This window comes from Varanus komodoensis, unplaced genomic scaffold (assembly GCF_004798865.1).
Source record: "Varanus komodoensis strain SLA01 unplaced genomic scaffold, ASM479886v1 scaffold1, whole genome shotgun sequence".
NCBI classification, from domain to species: domain Eukaryota; kingdom Metazoa; phylum Chordata; class Lepidosauria; order Squamata; family Varanidae; genus Varanus; species Varanus komodoensis.
The window spans coordinates 6,541,162-6,567,808 of record NW_025335268.1 but is presented as its reverse complement, the minus strand read 5'-3'; the positions used below and the strand labels follow the sequence as shown (position 1 = coordinate 6,567,808).

Genomic DNA, 26,647 nt, shown 5'->3' with positions numbered 1-26,647 from the left:
GTAAGTTGCAGTGTCCTTGGGCTCCAGGTTGTCAATTCAGGCTTCCTCAGTTGTACTGCATGTCATCTGTATTGGCAAGGGTGGCTTGTTTTTTTTATTTCTTAGAGTCATGGGTTCTGTGTAGTTCATTAAGTACCTCAAGACGTTTGAGGGTTTCACGTGTAATTACCCAGTAAGGGTAATTAGGGAAATGAGCCAGCGTCCAACCAGCATGCATGGGGGTAGTTGATAAACTACCAAGGTTTATTAAATGCTTTTGTGCTTGAACTGTTTAAAATTCTAAGTCTCATGGAGGGCTCTTTCTGGGTTGGAAGACAACTCAGAAATAATTAGTGGCATAAAATGCGCTCCTCACAGCCATTTAAAATAATTTCATATATTGAAGTATTGACATTGATTTATGAATGGAAATGGGAATGATCTACTGGTAACAAAAGAAAAGTAGCAAATTCTTGAGAAATAGATCATTTTATATGTACTGCTAATTTTGGGGAAAAATAAGCACCTAGCATGCTATTAGAACTAGATAAATATTAAAAATAGTAGTACTAATACTTTGATATAGAAATCCTGCCCCTTGATCAGCTCATTTAGCAAGCATTTGTTGATTTAGCAGCATTTGAACTATGTGCCGCTTGAAGTGTCTTGTAGTAGATAGTTTGAGCAGAGATTGCCACCACTTCCAGTGGGCTGTACAGTGTCAGTGGTCTGGCTGTATTCACTGCCATCACGACCCCTCCCCATTTTACCTTTTCCCCTGCTGAGACTGGAGAAGACAGCAACAATTTTTGTAGGAAGAATTCACAGTTTCTTTGGGCTAGATGCAGTACTTGGAAGTTCTCAATCCCTGTGAATAGAGCATATCTTAGTTTGTTCTTGTCCTGTTGTGGTTCTTCAGGGATGCCAGGCTTTGCTTTCCTCAGATTGCAGCAGTAGAGTTGCAGACTACAGCCCTCCTATTCATTGCTGACTTGCAGGATGATAATATGCACTCATGCTAAGCAGAAACTTCCTTCTAGTACTTTCTTATCTCTCTATTATATACAGGAAACTTTCATGGTGCTAGAAGTTGTCATTTTCCCCCTTCAAAACAGAGTAATATAGGTATTCATCTGAAATTTAGTAGAAACTGTTGGGCATGTTGATTTGGCAAGATACAAAAGTGAGGAAGGAGAGACTAAAAATGCAGAGGGAGAGAGGAAGAGAAAGACAGGAAGGATACATACAGAGGGGGCGGGGAGGAAGAGAGTATTGGAGAGAAGGAGGAGGAGTACCATTTGCCCTGACTACTGCATGCATATAACTCCAGGAAAAAAAATTCCTAAGGGTTAAAATGAGTTATATTCCCCTGTTTTTATCTTTCAGAAAGCTACATTCATTGACTACTACAGTATAAATAATGTTGGTTTTCTCAGTACTTTGATATTTCCCCTCACTTTAATACATATGTCAAAATTTGAAAATAACTAGAACAACTTGACTCAAATTTTCCTGTTCCTCACCGTGTTGTTTAAATACTGTCTGACCTAGTCTGAATTATCAAAAAACACATATGCTATTTATGAGTGCACATCTGTGAATTAGTGTGCTGGTTGTTGCTTATTGTTTGTCCAGGCCAAACCCTAACTTGGATGTCCATAAACAACCCAGATCTACTGGGTTCACACATTATGGAACGGCCCTAGGCTGTTACATGAAAACAGAAGTGGCAAATGTGTAGGAGGAAATATGCTTATCTGCACTCAAATGCCCTGGCCAATTCCTGGTTTGAACAAACTGGCTCAATGCAGTTTTAAATTAATTAATGGACTTAATTTATATCTCCTGCCCCACATCATTTTATACGTCCCATACATAGGAAAAATTTGAATCAATTCACATTAAAAAGCATTGGCTAGTGGCTAACTCTCCCAGAACAAAACTTCATCTCTTAAACTTGGACAGTACATACATGCCTTTTCTCACTCATTTGCTTCATTTTAGCCTCCAGAATTGAATATCTTCCTTAACAGAACATAATGTTCTTGTATAGTTCTATGGTTGTTAGTAATAATACAGTGAAGAAAACTTTTCCTATGATAGAGATCCTTTATAAAATCTGTAATTTGGTGTAGTCTTCTTTCAGCTCTGTGTTAGAAGGCGTTCCTGTCCCCTTAACAGCTGCCTTGGAAGCAGCCAACATTTGGGCATTTCTCAGTCACAGCTATTGTATTCTGTCTTCCTCTTCAGTGGAGGAGATTGAGCAGATGAACAGTTTGTTCCAGCAAAAACAGCGAGAACTGGTACTGGCTGTGTCAAAGGTAGAGGAACTTACCAGGCAATTGGAGATGTTGAAGAATGGCCGAATTGATGGTTACCACGACAACCAGTCTGCTGTAGCTGAACTTGACCGCCTCTACAAGGAGCTTCAGGTAACTGTAAATCTCTTCTGCAAGCCTGCAATCATGGCTAAAGGGGCAAGTCCCATATTGCCTTGCAAAAGAACTGGCTTTGACTTTTCATCTTTTCTGACAAAGTCAGAAGCATGCAATGTCTGATGTTACTTCTTCATCTGTGTTCTCAGTGTAGATTTTTTAACTACCTGGCATGCTGTGCAAAGAAGCAAAGCCTAAGCAGAACTTGCTTGCATAGAACTTCTAACCTTTTAACAACTCACATCTTTAAAAATATATCAAGTGCATGGCAGCCACCCTGAAAAATATTTGTTTTGCATTCTTGATTTCCCCTCCTGAATGCATTCAGTTGAGGAACAAACTGAACCAGGAGCAGAATGCCAAGCTGCAGCAACAGAGGGACTGTTTAAACAAACGAAACTCAGAGGTGGCAGTTATGGATAAGCGTGTTAATGAGCTAAGGGAACGACTGTGGAAGAAAAAGGCAGCACTACAGCAAAAGGAGAATGTACCGGTACGTGCCAAAATCCCAAAATTATTGTTCTTTTACTGAAGCATATTTAACTTACTGGGTGATGACAAAAGGGTGCTGAAAGGCTATATATATTAAATCGCTAGCACTTCCCTTGTAGCAGGAAAGCCATTTTGATTGTACTGAAGGATGCAGCTAAGTAATCCAACTGAATTTCCCCCCACTATGGGCTGTGTTGCAGATTCTTTGTTAATCTTTATGCCTCTTGTTTAGGTGCCTTCAGATGGCAATCAGCCACAACCAGTGGTGTCGACTCCAAGTCGAGTGGCAGCTGTTGGTCCTTACATCCAGTCCTCCACCATGCCACGTATTGCCTCAAGGAATGAACCTTTGGTGAAACCAGCCTTTCCAGATGGGACTTTAACCTTACAGGCTGCAGATGGTCCATTGAAAACCCAAACTCTTCCAAATATGAGGGCTGGAGTTCTTTCACAAATGAAAGCTCCTGGTAATGAACAGTTTTTTCTTCTGGCTGTTAGTTGTACGAAATATGTTGGCCTTTCCTTTCATCACCTGTTCTGATTTATCAGCAGCTTGATATGTAAGAAGCTAGGTTCAACAATTAGTCTACTGAATATCATTTATTTTTCTGAAATCAACAGTGATACATCTACTTTTCTGTTTTCTTCATTCATCTTAACCAACTTTTAGATAGGTAGTTCTTTTATTTTGTATGATGGATTGAAAACTGGACTCTATTGCTGTAAATGCAAAACACAGATATTCAATATACTTAAAGCACAAAAGAAAGTTATCTAAGGCCGATTTTTTCTTAACATGAGTTTCATTAATATTCTATGCTGTGTTAGCATCAGTGTTCACACAGAATTCCGAAAATTAGATTTGATTGGATAACACTGTGCTTGGAACTACTAGGAACAAATAAGTCATCCAAATGTGAAGCACTAATGGCTTGATATATTAGTTCATTCTGGTATGCAGGAATCCTACTTTTGTTTATAAGGAGAGCAAGAAAGTTTATGAATGTAAGCTTTACTCTTTAATAATGCAGATACTTTGATTAGAAGGTGAACTACACTGCATGAAACTGTGTGTGTGTGTGTGAGTGTGAGGGAGAGGGGGAGGGAGAGGGGGAGAGAGAGAGAGAGAGAGAGATGCTTAAAAGGGATATGCAGAATATTCATAGCCTGAGGAATCAGACAGTGCTGTTCAGTGCTTTATATTAGTTATAGCTCAGTGCTTTACAAAACCACTGCCCCTGAAATTTAGAGATAGTATGAAGAAGAGGTACAGGACTTGCTAAGAGTTGACCATAACCATAAATTATCCACAGAGGTCTTGCTGTACATTTGTACAGATGTTTAAAACAAAGATAGCTCTTGTGGGTTACTGATACATAAAACAGGTTTCTATTTTATTTTGTATATGACTTCCTGTATCTAGATTCTTGCAATTGGATACTTGTGAAAGCCATAATTATACATTGTGTACTCGTGATTAGTATACAGTTTATATTAGTCCCCACCCCACCCTACCCTCCCAAAAACCTAAGATTACTGATTATTAGGACAGGAACTTAATTGTAGCCTTCTGCATTTTCACAAGTGTATGGATGCTGGAAGTACTCAAGATTTGGTTTCTTCTGATAGTTCACCATCATGTTTGACTTGGTCCCAAGGCTGGTATTCTTTTCCACAGCAGAATCCTGTGTAGCTTTGTTAAATTCGCAATGATTAGGTGCACTTACTGTTTTAGGATAGGATAGGATGGAAGTCAGGTTGAAGGGGCCTGTAAGGCCATCAAATCCCCCCTGCTCTGCTTCCACATGTGGTCACGCATCTGGCTGCAGTCCCACACCTTTCTAGCTCAGCATAGGTGACTCAATATGCTAGTTCAATTATGCAGGTAGACTTTTGGATTAAAATTAATTATTAATTCTGAGAAGAGCATCCTTATATGCATTATTGTTGTCCTTGCAAGAGTGATGCTTTTCAAGAAGCCAAAAGAAAAGAGAAATTCTGGAACAACAATAAAAATGGCATTAACAATCCAGTATCTTTTTTTACTGGAAAATTATGAGAAATATTTTCTTAATATTTTTTCTTCAGGAACTACACCTGCTGGTTCAAAACCTCCACTTGCTATCAATGACTGGAATAATGCAGCTGCTGATAACTTGATCAACCAAGGGCTAACTTCCTCAGCAACAAAAGCCAATGGTAGCAATGAAGGGCTGGGTAAGTCTTATGGTGCAGGAGTTTATTTCATTGGCAGTGTGTTATGGTTATTAAAAGTTTTTACAAATATTTGTGCCTGTTTCCAAAATGAGAAGCAAAATGTCATGCTTATGTTACAAAAGTGTACTTTAAAGAATGCTTACCAATGTGTTTAATCAGCTCTGATGCTTTCCTTCAGTCTGCTAGATGGAATGCCTAACATTTTTACAGAACTGGTTTGATTGTTGCTCTATTCTTACTGCTTTAGCTTGGTGGATACTATTGAACCTTGCAGTCTGGACAATTGGGATTGACTCCCAACATGGCTGGGTTGTTCCTGATAGTGGGTATGATAGTAGTACTGTGACCTATCCTCTTCCCAATGCCCATCTGAATCTTGTTTGTTGGGTCTTTAAAGAAGGTTATGTAGTTCCACTAGAGGGTTTTGCTTAGAACTGAACTATGGAAATAGTCTTTTGAATCCGTTATTTCTGCTCTGTTTATTTTCTCTGCTAGCTGTATGAAATAAGTACAGTTTGCCATTTTTAACAACAGCAATAACTTTTTATTTAAATTTTAACAAATATTGAAATATTTCACTTTAGACTTTCTCTTTTAGCTGGGGATGGAGAAGTTCCTCTTAGAGAAAGAGAGAAGAAAGTACGTCCCTTTTCCATGTTTGATTCTGTTGAATCCAATGCCAGTACTACAACGCCCACAACAGGTATACTACGAAAAAACCAGAGTAGTGAAGACCTCTTGCGTGATGGCCAGGTATTCAGAAAATGTGTGGTGTCTCTTAAATTCTTACCTGTTCTTTCTCTCTAATCATAGCAGATGTATCTAAACCCATGTGGTAGCACGGTTATGAATCTGTGCCAAGTTTCTGATTGTCTCATTAGCAAGCTTGAACTACTGGCCATAATATGAGACTTGGTATTTGGTTTTGGGTGAGGTCAGGGCTTGGTGGGTGGTTTTGGCAAATGGTAACCTCTGCCATAAATTTTCCATCTGTTAGACAGGACATAATGGCAAATCTCTCTTACAGAGGGATGTTTCTTTGTGTGATTGAGCAGAAAATTATGCCATCTGCCTTTAGGAGTACGGGAGGGGATAAACATCTTTAAAATAAGTTTGTGCAAAAACAATTTGCCTCTTTTAGTCTTAACGCAGAGCTGCAGCATGATGCTGCCCATGACATGGGTCCAGTATATCTGTTACCAAGTGAAGAACAGAGAAATAACTGGGAATGTTATCTAAATATATATATTTATTTATCAATTTATTTTGAAGCTGCAACTATTCATGAGCAAGGATATGAGATAGTAATATCTGAGTATCTTTGCAGACCTGTGTGTGTCTTTGATTTGCTCTAGTGAGATAGTTTCACCTTTGACCCACCAGTGTTGGAATGGTTTTTTACTTTTTAGTTACTGTTTTACCTTGCAGATGGGTGCTAAAAATGTGGCAAAAGTACCACCACCTGTTCCCACCAAACCAAAACAGATCAATTTACCTTACTTTGGTCAAGCCACTCAGCTGTCCCCTCCAGATGTTAAGTCTGATGGTAATGTCCAGAAGTTGCCTCTGACAATTGCAGCTGTGGGAAGCAAACAGAAACCACCAACCTCACTGACACCACCAGGATCTCAGCAGGTTCAGCAAAGAATTTGTGTGTCCCCAAGTGGCCCTGCCACTAACCCGGATTTGACTCTTCCTAAGCAAGAAAGCCCTCCTGCAGCAGCTGTGAGACCTTTCACCCCACAGCCAACAAAAGAGGCCCCTCCACCGCCTTTCCGAAAGCCGCAGACTGTGGCTGCAAGTTCAATCTACAGCATGTACACAAAACAGCAGACTCCCGGAAAGAACTTTCAGCAGGCAGTGCAGAGTGCCCTGACAAGGGCACAAACCAGAGGACCGCATTTTCCAAGTGGTGAGTGTTTGGATATCGTTTTGCTTTTTCAAGGCATGCTTTGTTTCACCAAAGGAAACATAGATTTGCTGAATCAGGAGTAGAGAAAGTGGTGTTTGCAGATACCTGCACACCCTTGGAGAATGTCTTTACCACCCAATAAGGATCCCATCTCTCCCAGCTGTTTTTTAAATAACAAAGTTTGTTACTGGCAGCTGGAATTGCTTTGAAGTAAAATGCCTCCAGCTGCTGCCATCTTCTTTTCTCATGATGGCCTCTGGGCCATGCATGGGGCTTTGGAAATGAAGAATGGCTACAGGATGCTTTCTTTTGTACTGCATCCATTTTGTCATTATGATGGTGCCTTGGACAGTTTCTTAAATTGCCAATTGTACCATGGACCCAAGAAGGCTTGCCTATCACTGCGTTAGAGAAGTGAGGGGAGGTCATCTGCCAGAAGTGAGCAGCTTGTGGTCCTACAGATGTTTTAGTGTACAACTTCTGTAATCCCTCACCAAAGCATGTAGAGCAGGGGTCCTCAAACATTTTGAATAGGAGGCCAGTTGAAAGGTGCCAGGGATGGGCACAGGCTGCCAAGGCAGTATGGACAGGGAGCATGGGCCGGGCTGGGGGGGGGGCACATGTGCACGCAGAAAAGCAGGGGCATGTGTGTGCAGAGATCCTTTTCTCCAAGCGAGTCCAAAACTATGTCCTTGCGAGCAAGCCGGCACCTTGCTGCGTGTGTGCGCACGCGTGGCGAGCTATGGCTGGCCGGATCCAGCCCGCAGGCCGTAGTTTGAGGACCCATGATCTAGAGGGTCTCAGGTCGCTCATCCCTGCTGTATTGTAAGACATTAATGTCATCCATACTGAGAATTCAAGGAATATATTAAAATATTCTGGTCTAGTCACATCTCTTTAGTCATATATTGAGTTGAATATAGAATAAGTTAATTGCAGTTAGAGCCATGGAAACAATACAGAAGGTTATGATTAAGTGAAACCTCATTTTTAATGGGAACTAAATTGCATCAATTTATTCTGGACTCAAGCTATTTAAGATTCATGAAAATACCTTCTTTTTCTTACTGAGGGCTTTCTCTCTCACACTGTTCTCCTCCTGCTCTTTCCCCACAGCTACAAAGTCAAGTTCTTTTTTTGGGGAAATGGAAAATAAATAATTTATCCATTATATATATAAAACTTGCAGAGGTTCATACATTTGCTGCAATGGTTAGAGCTAATGTTCATTTTTTGTTTAGTGTTAATTTCACAGCAGAAATTGAACAAATGTAATCTCTCCTATGTATAAAGTGGGTAACGCTATGTTGATCAGAATGGTAGCAAAAGCAGGGCTGACCACAGCTTAAAGATAAGAGTTTTTGCTTGGGGATAAGGGCTGGCAAAAACTCTAGGTATATGGATGATTGAAATTATTTTGAAGATGAAGTATCCACTGAAAGTGCACAGACTAGTGGTTATGCATGCACACCTCTCCCACCCTTATGCTACCATAGGAGCTGTCAGCATGAGGTGAAAGATCAGGTACATGTCCTCAAATGACTGGGTGGCTATTGAACCAAAGAGCAGCAAGCTATTCAGGTCTCTACCCCCTTTGGTGCTCAGAAGGCTTCTCTAACTAATCTCTTCCTCCCAAAGGTATTTTATATTATTTGGGGCTTGTCTGCAACAAAAATGTGTTAGTCGAAATGAAAGAAGGAGTCACTTAAAATAAAAAAGGCGGAAGAACAAAACTCAGAATTCCTTATGCTTTGTTATATTCCCCAAGGTATGGGAGAGAGGGGAGTTCATGTGTATGATTGACAGGAGCAATAGCTGATATTCACAGTGTTGAGTCAAGCTGAATTTATGTAAAGTTTTATTCATGCAAAGTGTTTAGTAGTAAATTCTACACGTGCTTGCTTTCCTTGCTAAATGTTTTATGGCTTACTTTCTGAATTGCTCCTCAGTGTATGGGAAGCCAGTTATTGCTGGAGCTGGTACTCCAAATCAACAGCAGCAGATGGAGAATGTGTATTCAAATACTCAAGGCAAGCCAGCCAGTCCAGAGCCTGAAATGGAGATTACAGCCTCAGCCAGTGAAAATAACGAAACAGAACGTATTCCTCGTCCACTCAGTCCAACAAAGCTTTTGCCTTTCTTGTCAAATCCTTACAGAAATCAAAGTGATGCAGATCTGGAGGCTCTTCGGAAGAAGCTGTCCAATGCACCAAGACCACTGAAGAAACGTAGTTCCATTACTGAGCCAGAGGGTCCTAATGGCCCCAATATTCAGAAACTTTTGTACCAAAGAACAACTCTGGCTGCTATGGAGACAATTTCAGCACCATCATACCCATCAAAGCAAGCCTCACCAGCCATTACGGAGAGCTCAGTTGAAGTCCCAAACCCTTACCTAAGCACAGAAGCAGTGAAAGAAGTGGTTCCTATACCACCTGAGCCAGCTATTGCAGAGGAGGCAGAAAACCCAAAAACTGATCAGAACACAAGTTCTTTGCCTTCACCAGGACTAGATAGGGTTCCTGAAATGACATCTGACAACACTCCTCTTACTCAGCCTGAAATGGAAGAACCCAGTCTAGATGTGCCCTTGCCCATAGAAATGTACATGGAAGAATATCCTCCCTACCCACCACCACCTTATCCTTCAGGAGAACCAGAGAGTTTTGGAGAGGACTCATTTAGTATGCGACCACCCGAAGTCACTGGGCAGTTCTCTTTACCACCTGTAAGTAGAAGCATCATTTCCATCATTTTAGGCACTCATTGTCAAGGTGGTATGCTGTGCCACTTCCGCAGTTTAGAGCACTTTGTACTCAAGGTGACACAGCTTTATTGATTGTCAGCCACACATTGCTGTTTTGCAATATCTTCTAACCTCCTGATGGAAACCCTGTTTGTACTGAAGAGACAGAAGGATGAACTTTGATGCTGAATGAATTGTTTGTTATAGTAGAAAAGGTTATAGTCCTGAAGGACAAACTTCATGTAAATGAGTCAGGTCTTACTGAAGGCAATTATTCATTATCTCTTCTTGAAGCAAGTACTAGATATTCTACGCAATGTTTCTGGATCACAGTGTTAGAACTATGAATGATCTGAAAATGGTAAGAGGCAAACTCGTGCAAAATTTGCTGGGCACCATTTTGAATACATAGTCTCTGATCAGGGTGGTTGCTGCATCATACTAACTAGGCCACAGTGGGTTATTTGAGCATTAATCCTTGCATTATCCTACTACAAACCAAGAGTTGAGGGTTGTTTAACTCTCAGATAATCCTCAGTGGTTGGGTTTGCATGACATGGCAATTTCCCAATCACCTTGATCAGAGGTTGAATATTTAAAATTGTACCTGGTCATGGCACATTGGGGCTTAAGCAAAGCAAGATGAACTTGATCCATCATAGATGAGCCAGATCAATATTACAAAGAACTCTAGGTGCTTGCCAGCACAGGTAGACCATTGCCACTAATTAAGAAGCAGATAAACTTTCTGCATGCCCCCCCCACCTCAACCCAACAATTTGCACGCTCAGTCTCAGAATAACCCAGCTTTTTTCCTTCCAAGGAACTCCAGGTGGGTTACATATTTCTCCTCCACCTCTCCATCTTATTCTCGTAACTACCCCATATGGTAGGTTGAGCTGAGACTGAGGAACTTGCTCAAAGTCACCCAGTGAACTTCATGGTTGGGTGGGGGCTAGAACTCAGAACTTCTGACTCCCAGCCCTGTACTCTTAACCACTAACACCACACTGACTCTCAAAAAATATTTTTGCTGTTGCTGTCTTTGGTTCTGAATTGGCTATTGGACTCTGTTTTGTTTTCTTACCATTTTCTCTAATGGATTTGCTTTGGAATCCTTTCCCTCTAAGATTTGCTATGGAAAAATCTTACTAAGACTCCCTTAATGTGCTACAGTAACTATCAGGGAGGTTAAATGTATCCTAAATCTTTTGTTTAAAAATGCGGGGAGGGGAATCTCCAAATACCACTTCCTTAGACAGTGATTCAGTTGCACTTCATACTAAGGCACAGTTGGATATCAACTCAGGCGGCTACAGAGAGTCCTAAATGATATCCAAATGCAAAGCAACTTTCCTTTTGTTAGTAGATCAGTGCAAAGAAGCCACCCTGAAACAGAGTTGTTTCACAGAGTTGTTTAAAGTTGTTTGTTCTCAGGTTGGTTAGTGTGATGTTTGAACCCAACAGGGCAATTTCCTTCTTGGATTATCAGAATGACAAGGGCAGTAAAATAACCTCAAGGACTGTGGAATTGGTGGTGGAGAGGAATAGCAAGATATAGTGTCCAAATGTTTGAGCTAGATATAAATTCCCCATGGAAATGCTAGTTGGCCTTTTTTAATATTTAAACACAGAATAGTAATGTTATTTTGGAGTGTAGTAATGTTACTCTTAAAAGGCATGCATGCTCTTATACTTGAAAGATATCTTCCAAATTGCTAAAAAGAGAGGAGTCTTTTTCCCCGCTTTACAGTATGAATTGAACTGAAGACAACATGACTCATTTCTGTTGATGTTTTTTAGCCTGACATCTGTCAAAATTTACATATGCCTCTGAATAGTGTTTATTGCAGCTTCTCAACCAGCTGAAGTCTATCATTGTAATAAAACAAGAAATCCTGGGTGGGGAATAACACCCTACAGAATCTGAGTTGTATTTCACATAGCTGTAAAATGTTTGATCCTCCCAAGTTTCTCCATGTGAACAAATTCCATAGTATACATTTTCAGTTTTCAAATGCTAAAGGGCAAGTAGTAAAGGCCTTGCTTTAAGATTGGGTAACTAATTCTAAGTATCCCTTTCACTGTTCCTTTGAATGTCAGGTTGGTCTGTAATAAAACAGTAATCATTTGTGATCTGACTGGGGATGAGGGGGTCAACTTGGCCTGTCTCACAGAGAACTGGCTGGAAGAAGACACAGATATGGGCACAGGACCTCCTAGTTGGCTGTTGTGTTGTGGAGCGAGTAAGGGAATGTAGGTGAGGGGGTGTTGTGGCTCTGAACTGTAGGAATACCATCCCATTGACCAGGCACTTTGTCAAGGAACTGAAATGCTTTGAATGTGTGTACTTGAGACGGGGGTCCAAGGACAGACTGGTGATTCAGCTGGTATATAGAACACCTTGTTGCTTAGCAGAATTTCTGGCTGAACTTACAAAACTGGTCTCAGAACTGGTGTTGGAATCCCCCAGGCTGCTAATCCTAGGGAACTTCAGTGTTGCTTATGCGTCTAGTTCATCAGGTGCTGCTCATTAGTTAATGATGACCATGACAGCCATGGGCCTGTCCTAGTTGGTCTCTGGACCCACACATACTGCTAGATACATGCTTGATGCTACATTAGGTTATGAACAGCTGGTTTTGAAGACTGGGGTTTCTATATACTCAGTCTTGCCTAGGTCAGATCATTACTTGATCAAGGCTGAAATCACAGCCTTTCTTTGTGCCTCTGCAGAGATAATGGTCCTATTAGAATGGTCTGCCCCCCAAAACATATGGTTCCAGTAGGTGTCCAGTCAGCTCTCGGGGGCTTTTTGGCTACTTCTGTCAGCAATCCTGTTGAGTTCCTGGTAACAAAATGGCACTGACTAGGGCCTTAGACACAACTGTTCCTGAGCATCCTCTCCATCCTCTTCTAAAAGAGCTTACTACTATACAGAGGAACTCCAATGTATGAAACAGGAAGAATGATGACTAGAGTACATATGGCAGAAATCTAGACTTATCTCCACAAAACACTTTACAGAGAGCATCATGTCCAACAGAGCAATTTAGGTAGTTAGTCAACCCCAATACCCCCTAGTCTTTGGATCAATTTCAGTTTGAAAGCCCTCATAAGGTTGACAGTTGAGAGATGAGAAAAACCACCTGCCCTTTCCATTCATGCCCATCTTGTCTGGTAGTCCAGGGGACGGAGGCACTGACTGAGCTATTATGTCTTATCAATGACTCCTTTAGAGAGGGTAGGATTCCTGGAGGAGGCTATTGTATGACCTCTCCTTGAGAAACCAATTTTGAACCCCTTGGACCTTATCAACTTTAATCAGTTGCAGATACACCACTTCTTCGTAAGGTGATTGAGGTGGTGGTGTCTCCAGGTGGGCCTGAATAATAACGACTTTCTGAATCCATTTCAGATTGGCTTCAGAGCAGGATAGCGTTGAGTCTGCTTGTCTCTAGTGGATGATCTACAACTCCGAATTGACAGGGGGAGTGCGTCCCTGTTGGTTCTGTTGGATCTCTCATCAGCCTTTGATTCTATAAACCATAATATCCTTCTGGATCATCTGTTGGGAATTAGGGACACTGCCTTGCATTGGTTCCATTCCTACTTCTCAGGTCAATTCCATATGGTGATGCTTGGAGACAGTCGCTCCTCCAAGAAGGAGCAGGCTTGTAAGGTCCCTCAGGACTCCAGTTTGTCTCCAGTGCTATTTAACATCTACATGAGGCTGCTAGGAGAGATCACCGAGAGGAGTGGCTCAGGGTGTTACCAATATGCTGATGACACCAAGATCTTTTTTTCCTTACCACCATCTGCTGCTGCATGTAGAGACAATGTCTTTCCTCTGAAGCTGGTAATGAGCTGGGAGAAACAAATTGAAGTTGAATCCAGGCAGAATGGAAGTGCTTGCTGTTCAGGGTTCAAATCCAGGCTCAGGTGTGTGTCAACAAATTCTCAATGAAGGTCACACTCCCTCGGAAAGAACATTTCATAGTTTGGGGGGTGCTGCTTGATCTTTAGATATCCACACAGATAGAAGCCATGGTCAAGAGTGCTTGTTACCAGCTTCAGTGGATTCACCAACTGGATCTGTTCCTGGAAGAAATGATGTGAAAACAGTACTGCATGTGCTGATAACTTTCAGGGTTGATTTCTATAGCGCACTCTGCATACAGTTTACCCTTGTGCCTACTTGGGAAACTGCAGCTAATACAAAATATGGCAGACACATTGGTCTCTGGGACATTAGGGACAGACCATATATCACCAATATTAAAGTCTCTGCATTTGCAGTACAAAGTATTGGTAATTACCTTTAAAGCCCTTAATGGCTTGGGTCCAAAATACCTTGAGGAGCATCTTTGCCCATATATTCCATCTTCCCTGGTTAGGTCCTTTGAAGATAATCTTTTGAAGTTTGCTTTTACAAGATTAATATCAATTACCCAGAGAACTTTCTTAGTGGTTGCCCCTAAACCACGACAGCCTGCTAGGGGAGATGCACCAGGTATCCCATATTGCTACCTTCAAGAGGAAGTTAAATATGTAGCTCTTCCAACTGACCTTCCCAGAGTAGTACCCACTTTTGTTTTATTTGGGTTTTGTTGTTGTTGTTATTGTTGTTTTTTATCTCTTGTGAACTGCCCAGAGCCTCTGCGAGTGGGGCAGCATATAAAATACGAATAAAGTATTTATGCTTTCAAAAATAACTAAAGAAAATGCTGAGACTGGAAATTTAGTAAACATCTTGGATCTTGGCCAAGTATTTTCTCCATTATGAAATCACAGATATTGCTTGACTACCTATACTTTTAAGTTTTGACCCTTCATTTTTGCCTCCAACTGAAGTGTCAGGTGATGGCAGTTGTAAGTGGGCTAAACACCCTTATCAGCCCACTCTGATACTTGTACTTGCTACGTTAATAATGATCCTGCCCCTTGTTTCTGGTACAGCATCAACCTATTCATCAACCAACCGCTTCTCTTCACATTCATGAAGTTCCTTGATGTGTGTGTGGGGGGTACGTTGCTGTGTTTTTCATGTTTGCACACCCACCCTTATTCAGTTACCTGTTTAAGTCTTTTTTTGTGCTTTCCAGACTTTGCTTCTTAGCCCTCTATTTTTTGCCTTTCCTTTCATTATCATGTCCAAAGTCATTAGCAGCCTCTCCCCATGATTTGAAGAGAAGTATGTGGCCTAAATGCTGATTGTTATTCTGAAAATGTTTCAGTTTTATAGTCTTGATTTTTCAGTTTCAACATTCTTACAAACTGTGGACTTATTTTTCTCTCCAGGGGAAAAGAACAAACTTACGCAAAGCGGGCTCAGACAGGATTTCCCATGGAATGCGAGTGAAATTCAATCCCCTTGCTCTGCTCCTAGATTCCTCTCTTGAGGGAGAATTTGACCTTGTACAGCGAATCATTTATGAGGTATATGTTCTGTGTACACTGTATCAAAGAATAAAGCTTTTGGATGCTTCTTTGAAGCTGCATTGGTTACAGTTATATCTAAGGCTGGCATGTAGAGTTCCACTTCTGAGTACTGTCAGATGATGATATAATACAGGTTCACATATACAATAAACAGGGTGATATAAGAAGGTACTAGGAACAATATAAACATTTACTTAGGATTTTTTGCTTCTTTCTTTTGCTCCATAGGTTGAAGATCCTAGTTTGCCCAATGATGAGGGCATCACTGCGCTGCACAATGCTGTATGTGCTGGTCACACAGAGATTGTGAAATTCCTGGTACAGTTTGGTGTAAATGTAAATGCTGCAGATAGTGATGGATGGTAAGGGATGATCTTTAACTTCTTTGAATTAGCACCGAACAGTTAATGTGCTGCAGGATCCTTCTGATATGCTGGACGTACTGAGAGGGTCATCTGAATTTAAGAAATGATATGAAAAAGAGTAAATAAATGTAACAGTTCCAGTTCCACTGCTGTTTCTCTACCTGACAGGGAAACTCTCTTTATGGACTTGCCACCACTAGAATAGATGGTTTGAACAGCTCTTGAATGAAACTCTGGAGCAGACTTAATTTCTGAAGTGAAACAGAGCCCTTCAGTGAAAGTACTAAAGTGAAATCTGAAGAGCAGCCTGTGTTTAGAGATGGCAAAAGTGGGATTCTTCAGTTGAAATTGGCTACTGTACTGTAATTGCAGGAATAAAATGGGATACCTGTATTGGTCATTTGTAGCAGTTTCTCCTTCAGAAAACCATTGTGGTGAAATACAACTGTTAGCAGTAAAAGGAGTCAATAATTCTTCCTGCCCTCTTCCATAAGCTTTTAATGGGCCATTTTTCACATTTTAGTAGTTTCTTTCCCATGGGTTAGGATATATGTGAAAAGATATATATCGTTTTTGCAATTTGTAGGACACCACTGCATTGTGCAGCATCTTGCAATAATGTCCAAGTCTGCAAATTCCTAGTGGAATCAGGTGCTGCTGTGTTTGCCACAACCTACAGTGACTTGCAGACTGCAGCAGACAAGTGTGAAGAAATGGAAGAAGGCTATACGCAGTGTTCGCAGTTTCTCTATGGTATGTGACAAAAAATGGAATGCTTTGGAATAGTAGTTATGTTGGAAGTGTTTTGATGTGGCCTTTCTCTCAGTGTTAAAAAGCTACAGAGTAAGGATTGTCTCTTTTCAGACTTCAGTAGATGGCAGGTTAAACTATGCCAAATCTTTGAGAACACACTACTATATTTGTGGATAGTAAAACTAATGAAAATTATTTAGCTTTAGTTTTCTCAAAACTTTTCTGTGGACAACAATTGTTAGTTCTTTTCTTTTTTAAGGTTTTCTGCTTCTACCTGGGCCACTTTCTTCTTCTTAGTGATCATTTTCCCCTTTTAATCAGTGACTTCCCCCTGAAATCTTCCTGCTTTAGTCTGCATGTTTTCCCTACCTGGGATAAAGCTAGAATAGTAAGACAACAATTCTCTGACTTGTTGCTTATGAATGCAATGTTTCATCTTGAGTCTTGGTAGGGCAGTTCAGTAGAAGGGTGAGGAATGAAAATGATTGAAGATTTTTACTCTAGACTGAAAAAAGTGTATTATGACAAAGTGGGGAACTTGGAGGGTCATTTTTGTTTTTGTTTTTGTTTTTTGGATTTTCTTGGATTTAAATAAGACTTTGGTCATATATTAATGGAGAGGCACCAAGTATTCAGGTCTACATGTATAAAATACACATTTTCCCACTGTGCTTGGATAGATAACTGTCCATTTTAGAACATTTGCCTTGTCTTATATACTCAGGACTATACAGTGGTATTTATTTATTTATTTATTAAAACATTTTTATGCCGCCCCATTCGCCGAAGCCTTGGGGCGGCTTACAACAATAAATTAAAATTCATGCAGTGTATTGTGTTATCTTTGATAACTGTTATATTCTACTTGTGGTTCTTCCAACTGCTTATCAAAAAGACATGTTTGGCCATTGAAATTGTGGTGCTTCAAGCACCTGTCTGCTTAATCAGTTGAAAAGGTAACTGCACATCTGCTACTTTCCCACTTCAGACTGCAAGCTTTTATAGATTGTTCTTCTGATCAAACGTAAGCCAGCTAAAAATAAAATATTCCAGATTTTTAATAAACCGTTACTAATATTTGTTGTATGTATTGTTGAAGATAGATATTTAATTTTATTTCTTGTTTAGTTTATTGTTTGGTTTTGTTTCAGTGGATGAGATTCACATAGATTGAACAAGTTCCATATCTTCAGCTCTAGTGTCATCTTACAGAGTGCAATTTATGATTGCAATTACTTGCTTTGTAGTGCAGAGATGAATTAAGTGCTCACCTACTCAGAAGGTTGAACTGTAGTATGACCCACTGTTCAGAAAATGTCGTCACTCTTAGTGGTATAAATGACAGCAGTTTCTGCTTTGCGTTAAACCCTGATGTTTAGGCCCAAGCAATGAAGGAGAACCTTGTTGATGTGTGAAGTGTAGTGATGGCCACCAGTTTAGATAATTTGATTAATTTGTGTAGGAGAAGGCAATCAGTGATTCCTAGCCATTGGCTAAATGCTGATTCCAGTATCGGAGTGAGTATGCCTGTATACAGAAGTTGCTGGGAAACATGGGCAGGAGGGTAATTTACACTCACTTCCCACTTGTGGGTTCCCTCAGACAGCTTGGCTGCAGTGTGAAGAGATGCCCTAGACCTGTTCTTGGTCTGATCCAGCAGGGCTTCTCTTGTGTTCTTAAATCTACAAAATGGTTATGAAAATTGAGTAATCTTTCCCATAGTAGATAGGTTTAATTACTGGAACTAAGAAAAATTACTTCTGTCTATTTTGTTCATTGCAACAGATTAGTTACTTGGTTTGGAAAAAATGTTTACTTTGTTAATGGGCAATTCTACAACTGCAGATGGTGTGATAATTGCTGCGGTCTTCAGGCATTATTTTCATTTGCTTTCCAAATAGGAGTGATTTTTGTATGTTCAGTTGCTTACTAGTTTATTCATATCATGTTGATTGCTTTGGCATTCCAGCAACTTGTTCAGTATACTTTTAACATATAATTTGTTTTATACTTTTAACATATTTATAATTCTGGCCTTTCCCATGACTTTTAACTCTGTTTATGCAGTTCATGCGGATTTGTGCTAGCCATCATGACGCATGATATGATTTAGGTGCTTAGTCTTGTCTTCTGTTTTGCAGGAGTACAAGAAAAAATGGGAATAATGAACAAAGGAGTGGTTTATGCTCTCTGGGACTATGAAGCTCAGAATGATGATGAACTGTCCATGAAAGGAGGAGACTGCATGACAGTACTTCACCGGGAAGATGAAGAAGAAATAGAGTGGTGGTGGGCACAGCTAAGTGACAAAGAAGGCTATGTTCCACGCAATTTACTTGGGGTAGGTAGAAAAGGTTAATAACACCCTATTTACATGGCTAACATTGACCCAAGGAAGGGCTGTTTTAAGACTTACTTCATGCCACAAACACTTGTCAGAATGGTGGATTTGTCCAGCAAATCCCATTTTTACTTGTTGAATGAGTGGTTGGGCAAGTATCTGGTCAGTATTTTGCATAAATTCAGTACATTTTATTTTGCATAAATTCAGTACATTTTTAAGGGAGGAAAGGAAGTAGGATACTTAATGAAATGCACAAGCTTTGATCCCCGGTTTTTTTTTTCAAGTCTTCCCCTAGGTACCCTTCTAAAGACAGTAAATGTTTTAGGACCCATTAGGTAAAATCCAGTGTAAATCATAATCCAGTATGAGTCATGAATTAAATGAGACTTACATTGGATTTACCTTGGTATAGTTCAAGGACTGCATAAAAAATAGAGCAGTTAAAATGACTTTGAACTATGACAGTTATATCTTATGTCAGTATGTGTTCCTCTTTCTGGCTTTGCTGTAAATAAGCAAAGTAAATAAGCAATGCAGGGATTAAATGTATCTGAGTTCTCTGTTTCTGTTCTTCATGGCACTGTCCATAGACCCTTTTAGCTATCTTTTCCATTTATATCATACTTGTTCCTGCCATACTACAATAAAATGTAGCAGATGGAATTTGGCATCAGTTTATTTGTAATTCTTCTCTTCCTTAATCTCTTTATACATGTCTACTATCTCTGGTGCAGCAGATAATCCTTCAGTGCTGGCAGAGTTTTAACTAGTCTTGGTTTCAGCTGATTGATATTTGATTCCTGGCATCCTCAAGCAGATAATCCAAATATGAACATTTTCAAAAGCCAGCTTTGAAGATTGGAATCCTAGGCTTTTCAAAATGAGCTTTATAAATTGAATCCCTTCACTTCACCCTTATATATGTCAGAAGTATTGCCTTCTGCTGCTTATCTGTGCTTAAAATACCTCTTTCAGCAATATCTATAGAATCCTTGCAACATCTTTTCCCTTCGCTTTGAGCACTTCCTAAACTAGTGTGAAGAGGACATATCACTGGGATTAGTGCTTTTGTTTTAAATTAATTTTGACATTTTTGTGTTCAGACCCATTGTCCATCCTATGTAACCTCCATCACCCATAGATTATTTACTATTTCCTTTATTCAAGTCCTTCTTTGACTATTCATTGGGATCTGCCATTATTGGGCTTGACTGTGACTATGACATCAGGATTTGGAAATTATTCTGTGGTGCTTACTCTGATGGTGTTTCATCCAAAATTAAGGAAGCAACACAAATGAACACAATGAATGACAGTTTCTGTGGAGGGTTGCTGTGGAAAACTGTTGTTGCATAGAAATATGGCAGCTTTAGGAAGAATAAAATACTCAATGCTAGATGAAAAAGGTAAAGCACATTGCATTTCCCCACAAAACAAGCCTCTTGTCTATTAAAGCACAGCAGTTAGCTGTTAGTATGTGAGTTGAAATGGTTGCCACCATGTCTATGGACACTACATTGTAGACTTCAGATTTATAGCCTGCTGTACAGACTTTACAAACCAATGTACCAAACCATCATTGATCTTCCTGTTGTAGAAACTTTAGCAACAAAAGCGGGGAAAGTACCTTCATATGCATGTACACTGTAGTACTTAAAAGTGCATCAGAAACCATTTCTTCTTGGAAAACTCTATGCACCATTTCTTTTGCCATGAAAACAGCAATATTCTTCTAACTTGTGCATATAATAGCTTTATGTTGCATGCCTTTCTTTACATATCCCAAGAATTTTGTTACTCTTATCCTATCACTATCACTTATCGTATCATTGGGACTGCAGGTGATGCAGTGGTTTAAACTGCTGTGCTGGTTGATCGAAAGGTTGCCGGTTTGAATTTGCACAACGGGGTGAGTTCCCGTTGCTCCGTCCCAGCTCCTGCCAACTTTGCAGTTCGAAAGCATGCAAATGCAAGTAGATAAAAAGGTACCACTTCGGTGGGCAGGTAGCAGCGTTCTGTGTACTTCGGTGTTTAGTCATGCCGGCCACATGACCACGGAGACTGTCTGCAGACAAACGCTGGTTCCCTCAGCTAGGAAACAAAGATGAGCACTGCCCCCTAGAGTCAGGCATGACTGGCCTTAAGGTCAAGGGGAAACCTTTACCTTTACCTTTATCCTATCACTAACAAGCTTTGGCTTCTGTATGAAAGTCAAAATTAAGAGATTAACCTAGTCGGCTCTTTGAATGTTGCTCTTACTGCTTCTACTTGCTGTTGAGAATTCATAGTGCACGGGTCCTCAAACTACAGCCCCCAACATGGATCCGGCCTGCACCGCTGTTCGCTGCCCGCGCGCACGGGGAGGTGGTGGCTCGCTTGCTCAGAGATGGTCTCTGAGCAAGCAAGCTGCCCCTGCCGCCTTTCTCCCATACGTGTGCACTCACCGCTGCCTCGCAGCGTGAGGGTGGGGGGAGGCGGTGGCTTGCTTGCTCGGAGATGATTTTGGACTCGCTGGGAAATCTCCAAGTGAGCAAGCCATCGCCCCGTGCGCCTGATGCCTCCTCACATGTGCCCGACGGCACCTCACCAGCCCGCGACGGTCACCACAGCCTTTCAACTGGCCCCCTATTCAAAAAGTTTGAGGACCCCTGTCATAGTGGAACAACCGGTAGCTGTTTATAGATAGCCTTGTGTGACTGAGACATTTAGGCCAGAGGGAAAGAGCAGTTTTTATTGTAACCCTGTAGATTTTCTCATAACTTGTTTCCTTTTTGATATGGACATGCATTTCACAAATCTGAGTTATTTTATTTTTATTATTTATTTTATTAAAACATTTCTATGCCGCCCCTTGCCGAAGCCTCGGGGCGGCTCACAACAAGAAGCGTGGATAGATTTTCATAACTCTCATTTGTCAGTGGCAAAATTCTGACTGCTAGCAAGGATCTATGCTTTTCCCATAGAAAATAGTCACCCTACAAATGAAGGGTTAGGAAATACTAGAATAAGCAGCAGTTTGAAATTCTTTGGTTCAATTTTGTTAGACTAATATATTCAAAACATGTTGGTAAGTATTCATTGAAGTATAATTGCACTTAGTTGGCAGTATCTGTTGCTTTTATCCTCTGCTTTCTGCACAATGCATGTCACAGGAGATAACTTTTGTTGCCCCGACCTTTTCCTTCATGGAGAATTTAGGGTGAGGAAAGATTATGTAGCTTTTCCTTTCTCCTCTTTGTTTCTTCAGAAGGCATCAGTTTGCACTTTCTGTAGAATCCAAACCCAACAAAAAACATACATTCATTTCCCAAATTCCCTGAATATTTTTGAAATGGTTTAGGTCTCCTCACAGGTTTCTCGTGTGATCCATTAAAGTTCAAATGTTTTATAAAGCAATACAGCATCAAGACAGTGTCGGGGAATCTTTGCTCTGTGCCAGGCATTCACCCTCTTCATCTGGATTTGGGTCTGAAAGACTGGGAAATGTGTGGCTGCATAGAGGGTAAACTGTAAGCAAGCACAGTTGGTGATACTTTACTGTATCATTGCTGATCATGGGGCACACCTGTGAAGGCATCAGCCTTAAGTTTCCAGTTCTCTGGCTTTATGGAAATTGAGCCAACATGAGGTAGCCTTAACTGGCATGTACTTTGCTCGTAATTCAATATGCAGTTGTTTCAGTTGAATATAATTAGGCTTGGTTAGAGGCAGTTTCTTGCCTTTTGGATGGGTGTTGTACATTACAACAGGGGCCAGTGCACCTTGGAAATATTGTTCACTATTAATAGTAAACTATGAGTAATTGAGAACATGACTTAACATATTTTCTCCTGTGATTTTCTGTTTAAAAATTACTGAATACATTTTGATTGTTGTATCGCACGGCCACACCTGTCTGGTTGATTATTGTTCCTTTCTGAATCTACCTGAACACTTAGTGCTGCTTCGATAAGTTGACATCTTTTAAAGCATTGCTTCTGGCATGTATACCTGCTCATTGTTGCTACAATTGATATAGCTCTATACAGTGCTAGTTTCTTGGAGTCTAGCAGCAATTTTTAAATGAATTACTAAGTTAGTGTTTTAGGCTTAATGGAGATTGCCATAGTTTGCATTCTTCTAAAGACGAATTGCATAATAAAGTAGTATGCACTACAAAAGGAACTATTCCTTTTATATCTGTTCTTAAAACAGATTTTATACTTCCTGCTTATTTTAAGATCTCTCTCTTTCCAGCTTTACCCAAGAATTAAGCCGAGACAAAGAAGCCTAGCATGAAAACATTTGGAAACAATCTTCTGAAGTACAAGCCAGAATGATTCTGTCTTTTTTCTAGAAAACAATGTGTTCTTTTAGTATTGAAGCCAGTTTCATTAAACGTAGTTCTATGAAATTGTGATATGAAAGCAACACTATGCTGTGAAACAGATGAAGGATAGACTGCATTCACAAATGGTGGAAGATACTCTTCAATCTGGGATGCTACTTTCAAGCAAATGGAGTTGGCTTCATCCAGGCCAGCTATGCCTCATCGGCAATCACTGCCTGCTCTGCTTCTACAAATGGCTTTCCCTGTGCTCCCTTTGTCATGTACCATCAAGAGAGAATCCGATCATTAGTCAGTCGCTGTTCTTAAGCTCCTGCATTCCCTCCTTTAGAAACTAGGCCAATTATAAATCAGCAATGCTATTTATATAAAAACTATTAATGAACATTCTGCGTATGAAATATGTCTTAGTAGCAGAGCTAACAGTATGAATGCATCTTAACATAAAGAACCTAAACCAGTTCTTTGAGCAATAACTTAAAGTGCAGTAGCATTTTAAAGTTCCAAAGTATTTGAAATATATGCTATATCACAGATAATGTAGTTTGTAGTGTTTTTTTAATGTCTGTCTTTTGTAACTTGGATAGTAAATGTAGAAATGTGTGTAGCCCCTCCCCCATATCTCACAAAGTTTGTTATAACTTTTTATTCATAACTGTGATTAAATTTTTTTCTTCAGAAATACCAATTTCTCTGGTGTCAAGTTTTAATATTCAGCTACACGATGCTTTTGTCATTGAGCTCACCTCCTGTGCTGACATGAGCATATTACAGGCTACAACTTACGACATTGTATTTTGTCAGCATTCTGTGCTTATTAGGTTTGGAAGATGTTGTCTCTGACTTGTAATTTCTATAAATTGCACTGTAGCTGATATCCAAGCCCTCCTTAGTTGATCTCAAATTAATCAATTTGTATTGCTGGGCTTGTGGGCAAAGGGGGTGGGGAAGACACTTGAAAAAAGAAACCCAGTGTAACAATATGGCTTGCTTGTATCTAATATTAGCAATAGCTTGCCTGGTTCCATTATGATGGATCTGCCAAGCTTCAGCTCCCTGTCACTGTGAGGTACAGTACTGAATACCTAAAGACAGCTTCTCCCCTAGGGTGTTAAGAGAGACAGAGATACATGCTGACCATGACTCCTTGCTCCTGTTTGGTAAAACTGTATTGTTTCTTGGTATTTAAAAGTGCTCCTTGTAAATCGGTCTACCACTAAAAGGGGCACAGGCATCTGAAGATTTTGACTACCCTGAAACTTGCTTTCCTGCTTCTTTTGTTCAAGTCCCAGTGTGCCTGCCGATTTATGTGAGGACTGTTCTTTGTGCACCCTGTACTTGTTAATTTCTTGTCAGATGCTTTCATATTAAAACGCTTTAAAATTATTTGACTTTTCAGGGGACTGAAAGATCAATCATATTCTTGTGCATGCTTTTAAAATCGATTGATTGTACTGTGTTACACATTTTGTTAACAAAACAACCCACTTGGTTCTCCACCTTTCTCTGTAAACTCTGATGTTTGAAATGGCTTTTGCAGTGTGTTACGTGTTATTCCCGAAAGCATTTTTAGACTAGGAACATTACCAGTTCCTCGCCTCCCCAAAAAAGTGAACTAGAATTTTCTGAAATGACACGACTTGAGAGGCAACATATGACAACAGTAGATAGTTTGGCACTGCTTAATCCCAAGGAATTTATTCCATGCTCGGCAGTTAAAAATGTTACTAACCTGTAAGTAAGTTTCAGTAAGGAGTTTTTAAAATCTCCTTTATTAGGAAGTGCAAAATAAGTCATTCATGAAAAGGGGTATTGTAATGTCAATGCTGTCTTCTGTTAGTGACTATTGACACTTATGATGCCCTGCTGTCTGTTTATCCAATAGGTTTGACAGCAATTTTGTTGCATAATGACCAAGTGTAACCTTCTTCATTTTTGAGTTTTGCAATATTCATTGAACAGGCAATATTGCTTGTTTTGCTTAATTTAAGAGCTGATGTTCTACCTTTTATTTAAGAAGGTGATCAAGGCTTAAAAATCAGTCGAATATTTAAAATTGAAGGATGGAGTGGTATGGGCACATTAAGTAGTTACCATTCTACATTTGACTGGTGAAGATAATACAGTTCATCAGTTACTGGCATCAATTCCAGTTGGCTAACTTGAGTTTTTAATCATGACAGCTTGAAGTTTTAAGAAGTACATTGTGTAACTTGCTTTATTGTGCCTAATATTAGGATGTATCTTCAGACATTTAGAGTCCATAATGCCAAATCCTGAAAGGTTAAATGAAATACATTGCACTTGGCTTTTATAAAAGTGATAGCTATTTTTCACTTTCTTGGAAGACCTTATGTTGAGATTTAAACTTTAGGGCACAATCCTAGGGTTTCCCAATATGGTTTGGGGGATGATAGGATTTTTTTTGGAATCTGAGGAACCCTCTGATAGAGTTTGAATCCCAAAGGCCAAGCCCCAGCCCTGGACCCTTGCAGCTGACATAGGAAAAACTGCACTGGGGCCCCCTCCCCCAGACGGGAGCTGGGCCTGTGTCAGGAAAAAAAGGAATATGCTGGGGAGGGAAAGGGAGGAGGCCGGGTCTGTGGAATTAAGGAGATTCCAAATAGACTCCAGCCTCCTTCCTCCCCCCTCAGCAGAGCTAAATCCAGATGGCTGAAAACAACCACCTAACTAAAATGCAGGGTTTAAGTTGTGGCAGCAGGGTGATGACTACTGCTATGGCTTGCACCTTGACCTCTGAGTTCAGAGCCTTATGAGCATCTGACATGAGGATGATAGGAGCATGGCCTTAAATTGTTATGGCATACATGGAAATAGCTTAAGCAAACAGTTATATAAAATCTTGAGCTTGTATATTGAAGCTATTAAGGTATCCACTTCCAGTGTGCATTCACTTTGCTGTCCAGTATTCTTCCTCTCCTTCAGCAGCTTCATACATATAAAATACACATCAGTGTTGAAATATAACAGATTTTTTCATATTCCACATTTTTTCATGTTTCATATTTGTCTTTAAACTGATGCTCATGTCCCAGGAGGAGTCTGAGGTTCATTGCTTCTTCATATGACAGTAAAACACACCCACTATGAGACAGAAGGAAAAACATGAGATAAGCAACTTGACTATACTTGTTACAGTTCAGATACATTTAGCTGAAGTATATAGCCACTTCCTGAAAGGAAATGAATGTATCCACAAAAAAGCACTTAGGGCAAAAAAAGGGAAGTTATACTTTATACATGAAGGTTGTGATCAGTCTTTGGGGTTTTTTTAGCCTTTTCAGAGAAAAGTGCTACAAAGGATAAAATTAGCCAATGTTATGCTGGATGGATAAATATTATATCTTTAACCTTCATAAACCCTGCTGTCATTTGTGTTGAAGTAATGAGAATCACTAACATAACTGGGTTTTCACTATATAACAATCCACCATAGAAGCCAGCTATGATGAGTTGTCATGTCATCTGAACCCAGCATGTTCTCCACAGGTTGGCTTAATGCTCATGAACAAGCCATCATGAGAACCTGCAGTCCATTGTGCCCATGGTGGATTGTTTCCATTGTAGGTTGTCAGGATTGGCTGCACAGCAGCAAAAAAAAAATCATGCTACCT

At 40.1% G+C, this 26,647-nt stretch overlaps 2 protein-coding genes across 3 annotated transcripts in view; one reads left to right on the top strand and one right to left on the bottom strand.

The window, feature by feature from the left end:
* TP53BP2 (tumor protein p53 binding protein 2) overlaps positions 1-23,700 on the top strand; it is a 63,318-nt gene extending 39,618 nt beyond the window's left edge. For both annotated transcript variants that reach the window (XM_044432715.1, XM_044432632.1), the window contains 12 exons: positions 2,230-2,411; positions 2,743-2,907; positions 3,139-3,373; positions 4,995-5,123; positions 5,722-5,876; positions 6,552-7,035; positions 8,985-9,763; positions 15,083-15,220; positions 15,452-15,585; positions 16,175-16,341; positions 18,483-18,682; positions 22,922-23,700. In XM_044432715.1, coding sequence (XP_044288650.1) covers positions 2,230-2,411; positions 2,743-2,907; positions 3,139-3,373; positions 4,995-5,123; positions 5,722-5,876; positions 6,552-7,035; positions 8,985-9,763; positions 15,083-15,220; positions 15,452-15,585; positions 16,175-16,341; positions 18,483-18,682; positions 22,922-22,963 — 2,810 coding nt within the window. In that variant the 3' untranslated portion in view covers positions 22,964-23,700. The remainder of the gene's footprint in view (positions 1-2,229; positions 2,412-2,742; positions 2,908-3,138; positions 3,374-4,994; positions 5,124-5,721; positions 5,877-6,551; positions 7,036-8,984; positions 9,764-15,082; positions 15,221-15,451; positions 15,586-16,174; positions 16,342-18,482; positions 18,683-22,921) is intronic.
* A 981-nt stretch (positions 23,701-24,681) lies between these two features.
* Positions 24,682-26,647, bottom strand: part of LOC123024724 (calpain-2 catalytic subunit) — a 55,042-nt gene continuing 53,076 nt past the window's right edge. The window contains exon 21 of the mRNA XM_044432845.1: positions 24,682-26,117. Coding sequence (XP_044288780.1) covers positions 26,094-26,117 — 24 coding nt within the window. The 3' untranslated portion in view covers positions 24,682-26,093. The remainder of the gene's footprint in view (positions 26,118-26,647) is intronic.